The 20,590-nt window shown below is 58.4% G+C and overlaps 1 protein-coding gene across 1 annotated transcript in view; it reads right to left on the bottom strand.

Moving 5' to 3' along the window:
• PAPPA2 (pappalysin 2) overlaps positions 1 to 6,587 on the bottom strand; it is a 119,685-nt gene extending 113,098 nt beyond the window's left edge. Inside the window, exon 1 of the mRNA XM_064515609.1 lies at positions 6,047 to 6,587. Within this exon, the coding sequence (XP_064371679.1) occupies positions 6,047 to 6,587 (541 nt within the window). The remainder of the gene's footprint in view (positions 1 to 6,046) is intronic.
• Positions 6,588 to 20,590: the final 14,003 nt, after the last annotated feature.

The following is a 20,590-nucleotide window of genomic DNA, read 5'->3' as shown; positions in this document are numbered from 1 at the left end:
GGGACTGTCAGCGTGACACACGCCACTCAGTGGCAGTAGCTCTCCAGCCTCTCTTTTCCTCTCCTGACATCACTCCTTTCCTCCGGCCCTGGGGAAACTAGCTATCATTTATTACTACCTTATTTCAAAGAGGCCAGTGGAGAGAGACAGATGTATGGAGAAGAAACTACTCAGCAGGACCTCCTGGATTACATCCGAGGGATTTGACTACAGCCAGGTTACCATGACCCCACGTATTCCTGCCAGCCCTCGTAAACAAGCCAGCCTCATGGTCAAGTATGCCAGAGGCTGCTAATATATTTGCAAAGGTTAGGTTAAGCCCCTTTGAAAGGCAGGCACAGGCACCCCTCCCTCTGTTGTGGGAAGGGTGGTGCCTTTTTTTGCAATCGGATGGCTGTAGCCACCCCAGACAGGGACAAATGCCGCCACTCACTACAAAGGCAGCCACGCACAAAGCTTATGTGGGCGGGTGGGGTTTGGCCAACTGTTGATTTCTGATGGATTGTGAAAAGGAGGCAGAAAGACCAGGGAAGCTGAGACAGAAGGAAGCCAAGAAGCAGGAGACAGTCAAAGAAGGCTTGCAGCCATAAGGAGAAAGCAAAGCTGGAGAGTACTTTTGAGCTGAATGCTGGCTGAAAGATGCTTGGACCTGCAAACTCAAAAGCCATCTTCTAGTATTTGGTCATCATCAGGGTAGAAGAAACAGGGCTTGGTACCTTCTCTGTAAGGAAAACTCATGCATTTCACCTTGTAACAATTCAGAGTGCCCCAAATTTGATTAAGCACTGAGGTAAAAACCGAGAAAATAGTGTCAGGGTGGAACAGCTTTCTAGGGGAGAGCGTGAGCTGAGCTGGTATCTTTGCAAACCCGCATTGGAGCCAAGCCTGGAAGTGCCCCACAAACTCAAAAATGGCCAAAAGAACCTTAAACAAGCGCAACGCAAGGTCTGGAGACTTCATCAGAGGAATTCAAATAAGGCCACGGTCAGCCCTACGATAAGAGCTGGGAACCTGCTAGGGCGGCAGCTGGCACTCCCTAGAAAGGGCCGGAGAGGAAATCCCTGTCGCGGCGGCAGCTACAGAGTGGGCAGGCAAGTCGGCACGTGCTGCAGCAGCGATCCCACTTCAGCAGGGCAAAGGTGGGCCCTCGAGGGACCACCCACAGCTCCTCAGGAGCAAAGCTCTCCATGAGAGGGGGCGCCCGCAAAGGCTCTGGCCTCCTCCGAGTCCAGCTGCTCAGAGGGGACAAGCCTCTGCGCTAGCCCTGTGGTACCCAGCCCGGGCAGCCGAGCAGCAGCAGCCGACAGTCTGTGGGGCTGGGTGCCCAGCTGAGAGCTAGCCAGGAACAGAAAGATGGGAGTCTTCCTGAACCGACAGGCCACCACGGAGATGTGGCCTTGTGCTCCTGACATCTCCCAAGGTCCTCTGCAAGAAATCAGCAGGGGACCAATTTCTAGCCCCTTGAGCAAGCTGGGGCTGGCAGCTCCAAATCAGTGAGGGGAAGCCCTGGAGATCTGGAGGGCCGTGGAGCTTGCCAAGGAACTTGAAATTTTTTCCTGGGGGGCGGCCCACCAGAAAGGGAAACAGCCGCTTGCAGAGGAAATGGAAGCCGACTGCCTCAGCACCCGTAAGTGCAACTCTGCTTCTAATCTATACGATGGGAAAGGGGAAATCTAATCAGGTTTGTGACGTTTGTCAGTGATTAGAGTGATAAATTCAGGTTTAAAAACAAGACTTGCTGGCAACCATGCAAAAAATGGAGAGAAGCAGCTCAGCTTAAGCACTGATACGTGAAAAAAACGGCCACAAAAATGCCCCCCAAAGAATGCAGCTGGGACCTCCAGGGCTGGTGGGGAAGGCTATTGCAAACACTGCTGAAAGCTTCCCACTCTGGCCAAGAAATGGCCAGGTACCCAGTTAACGCAGGCAAGCTCGGAAGTGGAAAGCTCGGTCTCAGTGTCTGCTTGGCAATGAGGCAGCAGCACTGGGGGTTTGGCTATTTGGCGTGTAATAGGATCTCCAGAAGGTATAAGGGCAGACGCCGGTAAAACACCCTCTATTAGACCAAACACACTAAAAATGTTTAGGGAATAGGGGACACAAAAATGAACTGCCCCACAGGCTTCAGACGGAGGCAGGGAGCAGGGAAGAGAAGCCCATTTGAACGCTGGTCCCCTGCGACTGGAGTGTAAAGTCAGGAGAGCTGAGACAGCTGAGAAACAACTTGTTTGGCTTCTGCTGTGGCTTGAGACTACAGGAAAGCTGCCAGTTTTTTCTCTGATAGAGAAAAAGCCTCCAAAGAGGTGAAACGCACCACTTTGTAAGGACCACGTTCAAAAGCAGCATCTTCTCCTCCCGCTGGGGCCAGGACCTAAGCTACCTGCTCCTCTCTGCGCAGCACAAGGGATAGTCCAGGCACGCTTTGAGACTCAGGCACCAGGCTGCTAAAGCTCTGGAGGGGCTGAAACAAGAACAGCTCCTTGCTTGTTTTGCCAAGTGTTCCTAACCAGGGCGGTCAAATAGGAATCAGCTAGTAAACACTGAGGAAAGTAATGAGGGAAGGGAAGGGAAAACCTGAGATCGTACCAGACAATGTGCCGGACTCAGTGCGATGTGCTCTCCCAACAGGACGAGACGTGGCACTGTTCCCTGGCCAGGGCCATCAAAGCATCCTTGTTTCCTTAAACATCTTCACCAGCAGAGTGTTGGCCAGCACGGGTTAGCGAGTGTCTGACGGCAGCCAGAGCAGCTGGTCGGAGAAGGTGGCCACCTCTCGCGGCGCAAGGCGGTGAGCCGCTTGGGGCAGCCGAAAGGCTTAACCCAGCAGAGCTGCAGCCAGAGGAAGACACCTGGTCTCAGCCTCAGCCACAGCAGAAATCTGAGACTGCTTCTGGTTAGGGATTTTCTCCTGACCCAGTCTGATCTGAGTAATAACAAATCACAGCCTGGCACGAGGGGAAATCACTTCGTAGTTTACCAGAAGCAGAGCAGCCTTGGATGAGGGAAAATAAAAAAGGCAGAAAAACAAATGACGTCACATGAAAGGACTCTCATCTGCTGCCCAAAGTGAGAGAGATGCGGAGGAGCGACAACGTGCAGCGCAAGTGGGATGAGTCGCCTTCCACGGAGGTGGCCGTGCAAGGGCACCTGGGGTCACGCCTTGACAGAAACCCCCCGATGCGAGGGGGGCTCGCAGGGACTAATGGCCCCATGCGGGGCATCTCTAAGGCAAAAGAAAAAAACACCTACAAGAACGAAGCCTGAACTCCTGATTCTTTCACAAAGGAGCAATCCCTGATGCAATCGAACCAGCTGACAGAGCAGCTTTCTTTACCTGGGCAGAGCTGCCAGCTTGGCCTTATTTACCAGGCAACGAAGCCGGGAGATGCTCAGCTCTGCCCTGCTTTCCACCCGCCTTCCCTCACACGCACACCGGCACCTGGAGCATCTCCAGCAAGCAAGCTCCTCCACAGCTCTGGCAGCCTCACGGCTCGGTCCCCTCTCTGCCGACAGGGCCGGGAGCAGCAGCAAGGAGGCAGGCTCAGCACAGGCGAAAGGGCTTGCAGCCGCCTGGGTCACCTGCTCTGCCGAAACACCGGCCGGTGCTGGCCCGCCCCGCTGCGTCCCGCGCCGTGCACCCGGGCCCCGCGTTCCCGGCTGCGGGCAGAGGGTGGGAAGCGGGCAGTGACTCAGAAAGCAGGAGGCGCGTGGGACTGACTCAAACGCTGGAGCCCGGAGGCCGAGGGATATTACTCGAGTGCGTGCCAGTGGTTATGGACAGCGCTTTCATCTCTGTGTAACAACTGGCCTGCCCTCCTCAAGGGGAAAAAAAAAAAAAAAAAAAAGGAAGGGAAAAAAGAAATACTGGCTGGCTGAGGAAAGCAAAACCCAACACCTGCAGGCCAGATCTCCAGATGCAAGCAGCTGTGCTGCCAACCGGGTGGGAGTGTGTCCGCAGGTCCCAACCGGCTGCCGTGAGCCGGGAGGCAGCCGAGACCCCCATGGGGAAGGCAAGCACCAAGCCGAACACTCAGTTTCCTCGAGCTTCCTCGCGCAATGGCTGTTTTTCCCTCTCTGCCACCCAGCCTCCAGCCAGTCCCTCCTCCCTTTTCTGCAGCGAAGACACGGCTATTGCTCCGGCAAGCCAGGGAGAAAAATTAATGAGACATGTCAGGCGGATAGTGAGGCAGGAGGCAGTTCAGTGGAGGGATCGCAAGCAGAGAGAGTTAGAATAAAGAGGGGAGTTTGCACTGGGGGAGAGGGTGAGGGCAGGTGAAGCTCCTCTCGCCCAGCCAGCCAGCTCAGAGGGGGAGGCACGGGAACGCAGTGGCCCTCAAGCTCTCCCAGAGAGGAACCCCAAAACCCTCTGACTGCAGGTGCCTGCCCGCGGCATCTGCCATCCCCGCCCCAGCCCTGCCTGCCTCGCGCGGGGGCTGTTCCTCTGTCCCGGTTGCATCCTGCCGCAGACACCCGTCCTGGCAAGCGTGCATCGAGCAGCGGTGCAGGGAGTCCCCCAGCCCTGCCTCCACTGCCAGGCAAGCTCACGTGAGGACCTGAGGTCCTCACCTCAGGCCAGCTCAGGTGAGGTCTCAGCTCCTCAGGTGAGGTCTGGAATTTTTCCTTTCCAACCCACAGCACTGGTCCGCACCTCGCATCTCCCTGCCTGTGCCTTAGTCTCCTGTTTCTCCTCAGGCTCTCCAGGCTGAGCATCACCTGCCTGTTCCTCAGCCTGCGCTTAGAGACGGGAGTTGAGCTCCCAGCAGGCAAAAGCTGCCATCGTCTCTGCCGAGCGGGTTCGGGGCCGCGCTCATCGCCCGGACCTCGGGGAAGGTCTTCTCCAACGCGGGCCGGGCCGCCCCCGGCAGCAGCCGCTGCACCGCAGCCGCCACTGTTGCTTTGCCACCGGCGCGAAGGAAGAGGGAAAGGACGGAGCAGCACCGAGACTCTTCCCGCGAGCAGCGAGCGGCCCCGACCGCGGCGGCGTCCGCGGGGCCCCCGGCCCCCGCCTGCGGCAGCAGCTCCGCCGGCCGCGCCGGGCCGCGCCGGGCCGCGCTGCGCCGCTCCGCTCCGCTCCGCCGCCGCCGCCGGGGCCTTGTGCGCGGCTCGGCTGCCACCGTGCGGCCGCGCGGCCCGGCCCGGCCCGGCCCGGCCTGGCCCGGCTGCCCCGGGGCTCCCCGGCCGGGCACCGGGCGGCCGAGGGGACTCCGCCAGGAGCGCGGCCAAGGCGGGCCGGGAATGTGGGAAAGCGGCAGCCGCTGGCTCGGGGGGGAGAGAATGGGAAAAGCCCCCTCCCTCCTCCGCGCCCCTCCGCAGGCCCCCGGGGGAAGAAAGGAATGCAGCAGGGGGGTTCGAGGAGCCGCGGTAGCTCGGGGCATGTCCCCAAAAGGGGCCTTTCAGCTCCCTGCCCAGAACGCGACGATGAAAGGAAAGCCAGAAACTAGATAGTAGCCCGAGACACGGAGCCTGGATCCCGTCCAGGTTTGGGGCTGCTTTCCCGCAGCGCAGAGCAACGCTCGGGCCTGGAAGGACGGGGGAGTTGAGGGAAGGGGAGGGGGTCATTTTAGGTTTTGCTCTCGAGGAAACAAGGGATATTTGGGACGCTGCCAAGACGCGAGGGCCCTGGGTCGGGTGGCTGCGTGGTGTCACCTGCCGAGAGCGGCCAAGGTGGCAAAGGCAGGTGAGCGGGGCCAAGGCGCCGGGCAGCCCCGGCCCCCGCAGGGCAGCTCGGGGGTCCCGGGCTGGCCCCGTCCCCGGCCTCCGGCGCCCTCGGCCCGGCCCGGGCTCCCCGCGCCCCCGCCCCTCGCGGTGGCACTTCGGGAGGGCTCTGCCCCGAGCGCCCGGGGACGGAGGCTGCCCCGGGGCTGCGAGGCGGCGCTGGGGACCCGGGGAGCTCGTCCCGGCTGCGTTTCCCCGGGGGGGCGAGGAGGGAGGCGGGCGGCGGGGCCGGCCGGGGGCACCTGCCGGCGCGGCGCGGCGCGGCGGGGGCAGCGGGGCCCCGTCCCTCCCTTCCCCGCCCGGGCCTGCGGCAGCCGGGGGGCGACGTTACCTGCGATGATGGCCGGGTTGCTCTGTCCTCCCTCCGCCTTCACCCACACCTCCACGGTGAACTGCGCCCGCGGGATGTCGGGCAGCGCCTCCGGCCTCGCCGCCAGCTGCTCCCGGCTCCCGGAGAAGTACAGGGCGGAGAGAGCCCGGCCGCGGGGGGGGCTCGGCCCGGCCCCGCCGGGGCCCTGCGGCGCCCGGCCCCGGAGCCTGTCCCGCCGGGGGAAGGCGGCCGGCTCGCCCCACGTGTCCTCGGCGCCGCCGCCGCCGGCGCCCCGCGGCCGCCGGCCCCGCGGCCGCCCGCCGCCCGCCGGGGCTGCAGCGCCGAGCACCTGGGGCGCGCCGGGGCCCCGCGCCGCGCGGCCCGGGTAGAGCCCGTAGGGGTGGTGCGGGGGGGCGGCGCGGCGGCCCGGCGCCGGCAGCCCGCAGCCCTGGCCCCGCGGGGGGCCCGGCGGCCGGGGCTCCGCCGCGGGCTCCGCGGCGCCCGGGCTCAGCGCCGCCAGCAGCAGCAGCAGCGCGGCCAGGGGCGCCCCGCGGCGCCGCATGGTGCTCCCGGCCCGCCGCCGCCGCCGCCGCCGCCGCCGCCTCCGCCGCCGCGCTCAGGTGGGCTGCGGCCGGCAGCCGGCGGCCCCCGGGCAGCGCCGGGGCATCCTCCCGCCCGCCGCGGCCGCTGCCCCCAACTTCTGCCCGGCACCTCTCTCCTCCCCTCTGCTCCTGCGGCCCGGGCGGAGGAGGAGGAGGGGGGGAGGAGGAGGAGGAAGGCGCGGGGACCGCCGCGGGGACCCCGCTGCCCGCGGCCGGGCCGGGCAGGGCGCGGGGGGGCCGCTGCCTGGCGGGGCGCGGCGGCCCCTGCGCGGCTGGCACAGCGCGGCTCCCCGCCGCCTCTCCGCGGGAGCCCGGCGCTGCCTGCGGGAGAGGGCGACGCGTTAGATGCCCTTATCTAGGAAGCCCCGAGGCGCTGCCCGCTCCCCCCGCCGGCGAGGCGGTGGGGGGGGCCGCCTTATTTAAAGATGATTATGTCCAATCTAATAAACCCCGAGCGGCGCGTCGCCCTCCCCTCCCCTCCCTCCGCCTCCCGGCGCTGCCCAGGGCGCTGCACCCCGCTCCCGCCGCCGCGCACCGCGGGCACCCGCTGCCCGGCGCGGCTCGGCGCGGCGGGGGGAGCCCCGGGACGGGCAGCGCGGGGGGCGCCGCGGGACGGGGCGCGCCGGGCCGGGCGCTCCCCCCGCCGGCGCCGGGGCCGGGGCCGGGGCCGGCGGCACCTGCGCTGTCCTTGCCTTCACCGGCGGGCGCAGCCCCGGCGGCTCCGAGCCATCCTTTCGCGGGGTCTCGGGCAGCCGCGCCGGGCTCCAGCCCGCCCGGGAGCCTCGCTCGCTCCCTCTCTCCTTCCTCCGCTCGCCGCTCTCCCGCTTGGCAGTTCAGCGCGGGTTTTCTTTTTCTTTCTTTTTCCTTCTCTCTTTTTTTTTTAAGTTGCACCATGCCTGTGTTTCCCTCCTGCTGCAGCTCTGGCCGTGACATGACGTGCCTGCCCACCTCGCCGCCATCCTCCATCCCACTCCTCACCTAGGGGGGAGGAAGGCAAGGAGAAAGGAGGGGGGAGGACCCCCCGGCAGCCCTCCTCTCGGAGAGGGGAGAGGTGGTCTCGGGTTCAGCCTGTGAAATCCACAGGACGAGGAAACCAGGGTCCCCCCTCAGCCGGAGATCTCAGAGGACTTTGCTTCTTCTTTCCTGTTTTTGCCCGAACAATGATCCCATCTGTTTGACATGTGCGGAAAGGTGGGCTGGAGGCAAGTTATCCGGGCGAGAGGAAAAAGCCATGGCCAAAGCAAAACCCTATCGATCTACCAGCCTTCGCACGGCCGCCCCCCGCCCCGAGCTCCACGCACGGGGAGAGCGAACGCGTCAGCAGAGCCGCACCGGTGGGGCACGCGTCTCACCCACCCACGGTGCCGGCGGGTCAGGCACTGGCGCTGCCAAAGGAAAGCCGGTTAAAAAATACGAGTGAGAAAACAAACTTCCGAAGTTTCCTATTTGTTTCGGAGAAGCTGTCACACGAGCACACGGCTCGGGAGGTTAGGTACACTCCGTTTGGAAACCTCAGCAAGAAGGGATTTTTTTTTATTATTATTATTATTTTTTCACTCCCAAACACTATCTGTGGCGGTCAGTCTGAAGCAAGGTTGCCAGCGAAAGCTGGGAGGCCCCTTCCAGGGTACAGGCTTTCAAACCAGCAAGGCAGGAGGGAACAGATTTAAGAACAAACAGCAGGAGCTGGCTGCGTTTTTTTTTCCTCCTCAAGGTGGGAGGGTGATGGGAGGGGGTACGGGGGGCCGGTGCTTTGGAGGGGGCAGACAGAAAAAATAGCAGTGCCGGAAAAAGGTGACGGCTAGGAGGGGCAAGCAAAATGCTTTGACAATCCCCTGTAAAGGCGGAGAGGTAAGGGTACGGGGAGCATGAACTGGAAGGCACGCTGAGAGAGAGAGAGGACACGCACAGGGCAAACGAGGACAGGCAGAGCATTAATTACTCGCTGTACGAGCTAGAGTAGGACCAGAGGACCAGAGGAGAAAAGGAGAAGCATGCTTTGGGGTGTGAACAAAGTCCAAACACAACACGAACACCCATCACTTCCAGGGAAGCAGAGAGAGATGTTTCCAGCTCTCCAGCCGACACAGGTTAGCTGGAGAGCACGCACCAAGCATGCACCAGGACCTGTCCACCTCCGTGCTGCCATCGAGGCCCGAAACAAGATAACCCAGTCCCGCACTTGGCATTGGAAAAATGGCCCAGCAAGAGTGTTGTCCTGGGGTAAATGCCAGCAATTATTGCTTATAATGCGTATTCATTTAGGAATGAACTGAGCTCCTGATAGCCCTGTCTACCAGGGCCTGATAAAAGCGAATCTCGCGGGACTGCTTATTTGGAATGGTGGTGACCTTATTAAGTGGTTATTAATCATCTTGCCATGCAACACCCCATGGTACACAGGCATTAGACAAGGAGCCTGCACTCCAAAGAAATAAGAGCTGAGAGACCCTGAAAAGTGTGGTCTGTGATCTCAGAGGTTCAGCAGAACTGGGCTCCGCAGGGACAGCCTGTCTGGGACGGATCCAGGCATTGTAGCAATAAAACCCTCCAAAAATGCACCCAAATGAGGCCTCTATATATAGGCTCTGGACTGGGCTAAGCCGCTTGCTTGACAAAATGACACCCGGAAACAAATACTTCTGCTGTTTGTTGGACTGTTACTCAGCGAGAGCCGCGAAGGACTGAAACCCCACCGAGGAGTCCCTGTCCGGTGGGGGGAGATGGACCTGTTGCTCCCCTCCGTGTCCAGTGAGAGCTCTCCATCTCCACTTGCTTTGTGCCTTGGGACTGAAGCACGTGGGCATGGTGGGCGTCTCGTAGTGCAGAAGAAGAGGACAAGCGGCTGGTTTATTTGAGAGCTGGACACTTTCCTTTGTAAGGATGCTTAACCCAGCAGTGAGAAGAGGTCGGGGCCCTACCCAAGGCTCCGACAAATTAGCACCTCGGCAGACCTTGCAGGCAGAGGCCAAGGCCACCGCAGGGTTGCTAGCAGCTCGCCCACCGCCGCGGAGCAGGCAGATGTTGCAGAAAGGACATGCTAGCGGTGCTGCCTGCACCACTTCCATGGCTCCTGGAAGATCCCATGGGATCTTGATCTACCCTGCAGCCTTCAGAGGTAGGTGAGAACAAGACTAGCTGTAACTCAAGCCAAGGCCTTCCCCAGTGATGCCGCAGCCCCCCAGATGGCCCTGCACGGCCTGGCGGAGCCCGCGTCTGGCTGGCTCCAGAGCTGCAGAATTTGAGAAACCACCGGAGCAGACAGCAGAGCACATTAATCATTATCTCATGTTGGCTCTCGCACGCTTTACATCGACACGTATGCAGGTTCGCATCACGGCCGCTGCCTCTGCTGCCAAGGTGAGGCCCCGAGGAGGTTGGTGAGGCCACGGTGGGTAAAACCGAGCCAGGGCACACTCCATCGGGCCGGCTCAGCGTCTGGCAGAAAAGACGCCGCAGAGCTGGGGGCAGAGATGCCAGGGTGTTGTTCCCCTCCCCAGCACCACTTCAGGCTACAAGGAAAATCGGTTCCCGTAGTTTTGTTTTGTTTTGTTTTCCAAAAAAGAGGGCAATTAGCTTGACCAATGTTCTTGTGTGTAACGAATTTGCAAGGCAAACATGGGCCTTGGGGATACCCGGGCTGTGGTTCAGACCTCTCAGGAAGAGCCTTGCAGGCAGCGCAGGCGAGGAGCTGAGAGCAGAAGCTTTTGAAATGCACGCTCTAGATATTTAAAACCATGGCCAACTTTGCCAGGAGCAGAAACATGGTGAGTTGAGCTGTGTGTTTCCAGTGACACAGATCATGGCCACAAGAAGCCTTTTGCCTACCCAGCAGACAAGGATAAACACTGGCACACAGATTTTTCTGAGTAAAATCTCATGAGGGTGGCAAGACATATGGGGAAGAGCTACCCTCTTTGCACTTTGCCACAGACGGTCATTAAATTATCGCCAGCACCGGGCTATGACAGCCCAGAAAGTGCCAGAAAATCAAAGTGGCTAAGGACAGAGACCAAAGAAGCTGCCATGGTCCAGCCCCCTTTGCCTACAGCCTGGGGAACGGGAATGGAGCAATTTCTTGTCGCCACTGTTGCTGTCACCAGGCCAATAAAACAGCACTTGAGCTGAAGCTGCCTTCTTATTCAACCCATATTGTGCTTCCCAGCAGAGGCTCTGTGTCCATCTTTCTGCTGGTGCTTGTTGGCTTTTTGCAGACGTCAGAACATGCTTCAGCCATCTCTGTCTCCTGCTGCTCCGTCTCCAGTCCCGCTTTGCAGTGTGCGCAACACATCATTGCGATCTGTCTCTCCAAGGCGCCAGGGTGGCTGCAGTGCACCGCTGGCACGTGCTCCTCAGAGGTTTCATGTCTTGGGAAAGCAGGACGTGCACCTGTGAGAGGTCCTAGCTCAAAGCCCCGCGCCCTTGGCACGGCAATGTGATGGCTTTGCATCCTCTGGGGCTCTCTGCACACAGCATTTGGAGAGAAGCGCTCGTGCCAGCTGCAGTTCGAAACCACACAGCAAAGTGGCTGGTGCTCAGGAATAAGAGGCGGGGTGTTAGACGGGAAGCTGAAGCTGAAGAAGAAAGCGGTGGTGCACTGGAGAGGGCAGAGTTGGCTGGATATTCCTCATCCCTTATCCACATGTCATCCTTCCCGGCATGTTTGTGTGTCCCTGCTGCGCGCTCCTTGGACCCCCTGGGCCGGGTCTGCAGGTGCCTGCACCTGGGGTTATTCGGGGCGGGTGGCCCTTGCTCAGCCACAGAGCGCCTGACTTAGCAAGTCCACCAGCACTTGGCAAGAGCAGCGGGCCCACGTCGAGCCCCCGGCCTAACTGCCCCAAGGAGGGGAGTCCCATGTGCCCACCAAAGGGACATGCCGGTGGCAGTCTGTGCAGGGTCATCCTAGCACAGGGACCAGGCTTCCTAACACACGCTCAGCCGTGCCGGGGTAAGGTGGAGAGCAGCATTTCAGCTGGAGCTGGGGCTGAGCCATGCCACTCCCCCCACGCCTAGGAGACAGGGTTAGCTGTCAAGAGCTGTCAACAAAAGCCTTCGTCTCCCTCCGTGCCCTAGGAAGCCGCTGGAGATCTCGACATGGGAATAAAGGGACCGGGAGAATCCAGCTTTTTGTTTGTGGCCAGGCAGCCAAATCCGGCAAGCCCAAGACAGCAAGCATCAGCAATCAAAGCAGCGCGCGACAGCCGACTCCGCTGAGGGGCACAGCCCAGCCAGGCCCTCCCCTCCTCTCCCTCTCAAGTTCGGCTTCTTTTCCCAAGCAGATTAGGAGCATGTTCAAACGCTCAGGACCCCCGGAGGTCAGCGACTCTGGCCTTGCGCACAAGAGGTTTGCTTGGGAACTCGCTGAGCTTCCTGCTTCTGGCTGGTCTGCAGATAAGCCCTGGTGTGCAGCCATGGCCGATGCCAGCTCCGGCAGCGATCCGCAGCTGCACGCGAAAATCAGCCGCAGAACCTCCAGAGTCCTCTCTCTTGTGCATTTATGTCTTGCAACTGGGCTCTCATGTCTAGCAAGGGCTAAGTGACAACCGCTGCCTCTCCCACTGCTGCAGCCCTCCTAAGGGCTCGCTAGTCTGGATTCTCTGAGGTCTGATAGGAAGGCTGAGCTCCTCCTCCAGCCCTTTGACCCCGGGGCTGCTAGTGCAGACTCCTGGCTCTGTTCAGTCCCATGAGTTTTGTGACAGTAGTTTCTCCAAGCCCCTCTGCTGAATTTGGCTATAATTGACTAAAGAGTTCAAAAAGGGATGTGCACCACCTCAAGTCTTTGGCAACTGAGCTCTCAGGTAAGAATGAACTTTAAATAATAGCAAAAAACAACAAGCCAAGGAAGTGTCTTCTCCATCATCCTTATATCCACCTCCCCACATTTGCTTTAAAACTACTTAGTCTGCAGACAGCTAGTGGCATAGCAGCAGCAGCAGCGGCGGCAGCAGCAGCAGCAGCAGCAGCCGCCGCCCCTGAAGGAAGTCCATTAGCCGAGCTCTCATCTGTACCTGAGCTAGCTGAGGCAGTTTAAAGCTGATTTGGCACATTGCCATCAGGTGCAGCTGCAGGAGCTATTTCAATGCAGCCTCGGATGTTGCACTGGAGCCCTGGGCTACAGGAGCCGGTGCAGGACTGTGCTCTGAAGGGCTCTTGCAAGCCTCCGGTAAACATGATCTCCTTATGGGAAGCAGCGGCGAGGATTCCCCGTTGTCCCCTCCCCAGCCATGGAGCCTGCTCCTATGACCTTGGTGTGTCGCCTGCATAGCCACGAGGACGCGGGCGCTCAGGACCGCACTTACATCCCTAAGTAGTAAAGACATTCCCTGCACAATAGCCTCCAGGGCTCTTTCCGCACCCCGGAGTTTTACATTTCACCAAGAGTTTGCAAGATGCTAAATTAAGATCATCTAGAGAACAGACCATGACCTTTGCCAGATGGGGTGTCTTAGATATCGAAAATTATTCCAACTGCTCACAAAAGGCAGGGAGTTATCTGCCTTTACGTAATGTAGCTCTTTTAGCAACCACGGAGGAAAGCGTACATGAAAAAGCTAAGCAGGAAAGGCTGGGACTTTCCCATGAGTCTACGGGAATCAGCCTTTCACTTCCACTCAGCCACTGTCATTTGGGAATTTCAGCCCCATTAAGTCCAGATTTTTCAAGTGCATCTCAGCGTCCCAGCTAGGTGGGAAGCATCTGCCAGAGAGAAGAGATCAGAGAGGCATGATGCTGCATGGCTCCTGTGCCAGGGGCAAAGGCAGGATCCTGAAGGACATGAATAAGCAGGTACCTGTGAGAGATACCAATATAGCTCAGTCCAGATGAGGCTTCCAAAATCTCACGGCCAGGAGAGCTGTGCGCTGGCGGCAGGTGCTCCAGGAGAGCACCACGCTTGCAGCAGCACAGGGGGTAAATCCCGGTGGAATCATTACATGACCTTGCCGTATTTTCGAAGGCCCTGTGCCAATACCAACGTCCATTGGTTAGTCTCCCTTCAGTGTGCAGCTCACATGATAGCATCTCTTCCCCGGGTTAGCATGGCTTTCTCTGCAGGAGTGTCAGTGCAAACAAGCCTTGCTGCCTCCACAGAGTCTTTACCTTGTCTTTTTCATTTACATACAATTTCCACATGTTGTCCAGGCAGAAAAGCCACTTGCTAAATGAGCACAAGAAAGTAAATAAGACACAAAATGAACGTTTAATCTGGAACAGGTATCTGAAGAATTAGGGGAGGGGGGACAGGGGCTAGTGCTACCCCATCTGCGATGGCTGAGAGGTGAGGATTCGCAGACGCAGCTCCCAGCTGCTCCTGAAAAATCCCCTTTGATCATCTCACCATCTAACCCGTGCCGGGTTCAGGGACCAGCTGCTGCAGCAAGAAATGCAGCAGGAGCAAAAGAGTGCATTGCCTGGGGAAGAGGCAAAGGCTTGTATCTGTTAACTTTGCCTCCTTTGCTGTTAAGGCAGAGCAGGTCTTTGGCACTTTTTGGCACCGAGGCGCATCCTGATTGCTGGTCCAAAACTTACACTGTCATCATGACGTCCCAAATCTGCTCCTGGGTCAGCTGGGAGAACCTGCTCTACGATTTGGCAGTGAGCCACAAAAAGAAGTGTGAAAGAGTCAGACTCAGCTCTTAAAAGCTGGCCAGTGGGGCTTTAAATATTTGGGTTTCGGACAAGTTTATCACAACAAGGAAACACCTCTGCCCTCCTCACTCATTTTTAGAAGGCACAAATAAAAATAGATGCCCAAGGAAAGCCGCAGGCTCCCGGTCCGTGCTGCTGTCTCAGCAAGCGCGGCAGCGTGAGGGAGTAAGTCGCATTCCTGCCTGGTGGCTGCCGAGGCAGCTTTCCGCCTCCAGCTCGGCTTTGCCGGGTAAGTCTGTGCTGTTCAGTTAGGCTGTGTCCCGTCGCCCGGGCAGGTTCGAGCCCTGCAGGGGACCCTGCTACCTGGCAGGAGGGGCAGGGTGAAGGCTGCAGCTGAAGAGACGGAGGAAAAGAGGAGCACACACGCATGCACACACACACACGTAGTCGTCCTTTTCAAGCAAGAGTAAAAAGCAGTTATCCCAGGCTGGGCAAAAGACATCTCCTGGCTTCCAGTGGGCAAGGAAGGAGACCAAGAGACAAATTCTGGGAAGTGCTGCTTGGCACCACCTATGATTTTCCAGTTGCTTCTTCTTTTGGTTGTTGCCACCATAATTTCCAGTGCTGGCTATCCAGTCAGTTTGATTTTGCCCACATTGTGGGCCATGCTCCCACAGGTCTCAAGTACTCTTATTATTACCGGGAATTTCTGTCAACATGAACAGTTCTGGTAACCTTTTTCCATGTTATGTATCCTCTGCCTACAATGCAAGCTACAGAGCTCCTCTCTGTTCTGACAAAGCACTTCTCCCCATGGTGCTCCCTGCGGAGACCTGCTGAAGAAGCCCGTCCATGTCTGCCAGTGGGTCCAGCATCTTAGTACCCATGAGTCTGATCTCTTCCCGGGGGCACCAAGACTATTGGTTCCCCCACCCTTTCTCTCCAAAGCGGGCACCTGCATTTGCTGAGGGATGGGCACTGGGATGTACAATGCCATATCACGTTATCTGAGCTACTTGGCGGCAGCTCACCTAAGTCGTTGAGATTTGGCTTTGTGCTCATGAGCTCTCAGCCTCCAGTCTCTCTTTAGCAATGGTCCTGTGGTCATGGCCACATACCTCTGGCCTGCCTCAAGGCACAAGGGCAGTCACTCTAGCTTTACTCCGAGGCTGTTTGACACCTTTGCTCCTGAGATGTGTGTGGCATGTTTCATGAGCCACCGGGCAATGTCATTCTAGTCAAGCAGGGAGATTACCGGGTGCTTGTTGGCATACCTTTCCCAAAAAAGCCTCCAGCCCTGCTCCTAAACCCAATGCTCAGGAGTCACTTGCAGCTCAGTGCATCCACCCCAGCAGGGACCTCCATGTCTCCTTCCTACAACCCACACCACTGTGCACAACACCACAGCTCCATGTGCATCACCAGAACAGTCCTTTCTCTCTCTGCCTTGGCTTCACCTAGGCACTGGGAAGAATTTGTTCTTAGGAAATCAAACCATGTCCCACATTGCTCCCCTCAGTAGGGCCAGAAGGACCAGGTCCTGGACCACTTCCTTCTCTCTCAGGGGCCTCCAGACAGGGAGCAAAGAGCATCTCCTACCACAACCCATCACCCAGCGGTCTCACCAGAGGTCCACCATCAGGCACTGCCCTCAGCTGGAGCGGTGATCATGGTATTGCTGCGGGGAATTGTGGACATGCTGCTTCACAGATAAAAAGGAGGCTGGGCTGGAGGAATGTAAAGGCCTCATCTTGTTACAATATCAGCATGCAGGCATTCATGTGACTGACCCTCTTAGTTCAAGCTGGCTGACAGTGCAAAAAATCTCAGGCCAAGCACCTCCAGCAAAATCCCTCAGTATAGATACAATGGTACCCACAGGGGCCTTTTGGCAGCACCAGTTGTTCCATGCAGGGATTTGGGTTGAGGGATTAAAACAAAAGGACCTTTTGGCTTGTACAGAAGATCCCTTGCCATTGGCTGCCTTATTTCTGTGGAACACGGTTAAACTGTGCTGGGAAAAGGATCTCTCCACACATGTGCTTTTCTTCTGTGGTCCCTTAGCTGCTGCTGCTGACCGCTGAGACGGGGTCCTGGCTGGAAGGGCTTCCAGGCTGACCCCACACATTGTCCTTGCAGCACTGATTTCTCCTGCCAGACTGCCAAAGCCAGACTTGAAACCTGTTGGGCTGCTGGGTCACTCTGACCGCAGCATGACGCAAGGAGTCGTAGTGTCTCCCATTTCTCTGGGTCCCCTCTCTCTCACCCTTAAGCTTGTGTCTTGGCATCCCCCACCTAAGCGCATGGATTTGCATGTGGGTGAGCGAGCACGTGTTCCCCTCCGCAGCATGTGAGCAATGGGTAAACGTGGGCAACATCACTGCAGAGTTTGTTTTTCACGTGTCGCAAGCTGACCCTTGCATTGCCTGGGGAGAAGCTGCTCTAGAGACGTCCCGGAAGGCATCTCTAGCAATGAACAGTCCTAATGCAAGGAGCGTGTAACCTGGAGTCTGAGCATGTCCTTGAATCTTCTCCTGTTCCTGAAGCTGTGAGAAATGCCCACATCCCTGGGAGGGCAAGCGAACCCAAGAGAGGGGAAGAGCAGGAAGGTAGAGGGGGGACTGCAGAGGACAGATGCCATCCAAAATCACAAGCCTCTGCAACAGCACCTTCAGTCTTGTCTGGGATCCCATTACGGACTCACCAACAGGCACCTGGTGCTGAATTCCTGTCTCCTTCCCTGTTCATGGAGAAGAAAAGCTGTAGTTGCTCCTTTCTGTATTGCACTTGGATCCCCTGCAGCAGGCAGCAATTGGCCCTGTCTCCTCTCCCAGCCAGATTTCCCTCAGCGTTTGGCACAGGCACAGCTCATGTGGGTCTGTGGGGCTGAGGGCAGAGGGGCCTGGCCCCAGGGCTGCTGGTCATGGAGGCTGTGGTCCCATTGCCCCCAAGCCGGCCACTGCGGGCCCTGGGGGAGAGGAGCCAAGGGAGATGCCTCAAGGAGGCCCATTCCCTCTGCCTCCCGCCTTGTGTTAGGATCCTGGTTTTATGCCATCCATCGAGGGCTGCTGCAGGGGGAGGGACGGGGACCTGACATCAGCCAGCCAGGGAGGAGTATTTCACCTTAGCTCGACTCTGTGAAACCACATGCTGTGAAGGTGGAGGGGGTCTGTGCTGTGCCAGCAGATACTGCAGCACTCCAGGCATCTGCCAGGCAGTGGGCTGTGGGTTTTGGGGCACACGGGCCCGGGCCAGCATACCGCTCCCCGACCTGTATCGTGTGCTCGGATGCCACTGCCCTAAACAGCCCGTCAGTCCTCCGTGGGGGCCTTGGCTTTGCACCAGCACTTGCTGCTGTTCTCCGCTCGGCTTTGAGACCTGACCCTCCATCTGGATCCATGGCTGGGGGCGGATTTTCCACCCTGGCATGTATTCAGTGTAGGAAGGCATGCTGTGCACATGGGGCACAGGAGGAGCACCAAGTAGGACGGGAAGGCAAGGCGAGGCAAGGGATGGGGCATCTTAGGTACTTGTTGGGGTCCCAGTGCAACACGGGGCAGCAGTGGGGAGGCGGCAGAGGTCTGGCCTTGTGGGCACAGTCTGCAGTGAAGAGGCAGGTGGAGAGGACAGTCATCACTCTGCCGTGTCCTGTGAGCAGCACGGTGCACACTGCCCCTCCAGATCCCAGCTTCTCTGGCTCCAAGTCGTGTTGCAGATGCGCCGGTAGCACACCAGTCTGCCTCCTCCTCCTCTTTGCCGTGGGTTACTGATCGGCGTGCAGTGGGGTCTCCATTTGCCCACGAGTGCAGAGGAGCCGGCAGCTGAGCCGCGCCATGCCCAGCTGCCCTCCTTTCCCATTGCAATCGCTCTGCTGGCCTTCAGCACTGCCCAAGAGCAGGAAGATGGCCTGGGGCTGCTCTTCGGGGGTTCAGGCTCCATTCCTGTGGCAGGTGGACAGTTTTCTCTTAAAGGGCAGCCCTCTGTCTCCTTCGGCAGCGGCCCTGCCCTGGGTCTTTCTCGAGGACACGCGCATACGTGAAGCACTGCAGACCCCAGGAGGGGAAGGCTGGAGCCCGGGCAAAGCTGCAGAGGGTTTTCTCGCCGGCGAGGGGGCTGCGGGGGAAACCTCGGGTGCGCACGTCCGAGGAGGGCAGCTGTCCAGGCCTGGCACCTTCCCCCTCCCGGGGCACACCGCGCTCCCCCAGGCGCGCTGGCACGGCAGGGACCACGATCCCGCACCCCCTGCGAACGCACTGCGGTTCTTGGTCTCCCCCCAGTGACCAGACCACATATAACAAAGCGGCGGGTTTAGCTCCTGCACTGGAGGCTCCCAGACGGAGGATTACAGCTCATTGCCCCCAGAACAGGCAGGTCGTTACCAGGTAATTACACTAATAATTATTTCCCCGAATCCTCCCAGTGAGCGAAGCTCTCTCCCTGGTGCCATTGCTTGTTTTTGAATATTTGGAAACAGGAATCTATTTCCCCCCCCACACGAGCTCTTGAAATGTATATATTCGTTCATTAAAGCACACCGATGCCACTGAGGCAAACGACCTGTCAACAGATTTACAGCAGGAAGTAAGTCACTGCCTCCAAGCCTGCGCTTTTAATGTAATTAAAGTCCTCTGTTCGGAATTCGTTCCTAATTAATATTCATGCTCTGTTGCCCATCTGCCATTCCTGCATTGCTGGTTCCTTCTGAGACTGATCACAGGGTTATTAAGGCAGCAAGCAGACAGTGGAGGGGGGGTGGCTGGTGGGGAAAGAGTTGTATCAGCTTTTGGTAACGGAGCGCAATCGCATCCACCCTCCTGACTGGTCTGGAAGGGGCTGCCCGAAGTAACGGCCAGTCTCGCTCCGTCGCTGGGTGAAAACCAAAGGGGTTGATGGGAGTGATGGATCGAGCGAGGCCTGCCGGAGAGGCAGACTCTGCTAGTCTGTTCCTGGAATCCCTCAGGCTTTCTTCTGCTCTCGGAGGAGGGAGAGAAACGCTGGGATCTCCGGAGCCTGGCTGCGGAGGACCCACTGGCAGGTGGTGGTGGTGATCAAGCCTAGCTGAGATAAAGCCAAGTCGCCAGCTCTCAGGGCTTGACACAGGAACGCAGCCGTCACAGCCAGCGTCATAAGCCAGACCCGCCGGTGCGGTTATTTGGGGGTGGAGGTTGACGTGGATTCTGTGATGAAACTGCGCTCAGCTGGGCGTGCGTGCGAGGCCAGGGCTGTTGGGATGTCAGGGGCCTCTGTGGGCATTCAGGGCCTGCCCCAGCCCAGCGTGGTCCCAGGGCAAGAGGCACCTGCCAGGACGCACTGGCTGGCTGCGTTAGGCAGGTGCTTCTTAGAGCTCCTCGCAGCGACAGCACCGCAGGCTCTGCCTCTAAAGCAGGCTAACGGCTGCCCCTTGGCTCAGGGTGGAGGCCTGCTCCCTGCCCTCTCCCCTTGCACGCTGGAAGTCTTATTCTGCTCCCCAGCCTGTATTTAGCACGGTGTTTTTACCTCTGTGGAACATCCTGCCGTGCTGGATGAAACACCACTGGAATGACCATAATTACCCACACTTCCAGCTGAAATCAGGCAAATGCCGGCCACGACTTTGTGTGTGAAATCCGCCCCCACATTAGGGGCTGAGGACCATGGTGGGCACCATCACGCTGTGCACATGGGTTTCCGTGAGCACAGGGTGAGCCCTGCAGCAAGAGCAGACCAGGCAGCGAGGCATGTCCCCGGTGCTGGCTCTATATAACCCCGTAGCCCCCATCTCTAGGTGCACCCACGCTCAGTAGAGATGCTGGAGCTGCAGCTTCTCTGAATATAGGGGCATTGCATTTTTTTGTGAAGCCTCTTGAACACCCTTCCTGCTCCCAGGACACAACCCCAGATAACTGATTTTCTGAGCTTACACTTTCTGCAGTTCATGTGGGGAACTGGGAAAGAAATGTAGGGAATGGTGGATAGAAAGCTGTAAGGAAGATTTCACCGCCAGCCTCCGTTGGGCAGGACGCTGCCCTTCTTGCTTTCCTGGGCACCTCTTGTTCTCCAGAAAAGGTGAAACAGGAAACACAGCATTTCAGGACTGAGATACCCAAGGGCTGCCAAAGACATTCAGACACTGCTGAGCCCAAAGTGCTGCACAACATCGGCTCTGCTGGGGCCCCAAGGTGCAGTGTGACTGGAGTTTCCTCAATTAATGAAGGGCATTTGAAATGGCTTTTAGATCCTTAAACACAATTGTAGGGCTTAAATTGGATGCACCCAGGTTTGAAAGCTGAGTCCCACTGGCATCTCCTGTTTATATATGAACAATCAAAGTGATTTATTCATCTGTCTAAAGCATAGTTGCTCTTTGACCATCCATCCATTATGCTTATCTATCTGT

The sequence above is a fragment of the Dromaius novaehollandiae genome, chromosome 8, assembly GCF_036370855.1.
Source record: "Dromaius novaehollandiae isolate bDroNov1 chromosome 8, bDroNov1.hap1, whole genome shotgun sequence".
Taxonomy (NCBI): domain Eukaryota; kingdom Metazoa; phylum Chordata; class Aves; order Casuariiformes; family Dromaiidae; genus Dromaius; species Dromaius novaehollandiae.
Note: the sequence above shows the minus strand (reverse complement) of the source record. Positions and strands in the feature narration are given on the sequence as shown.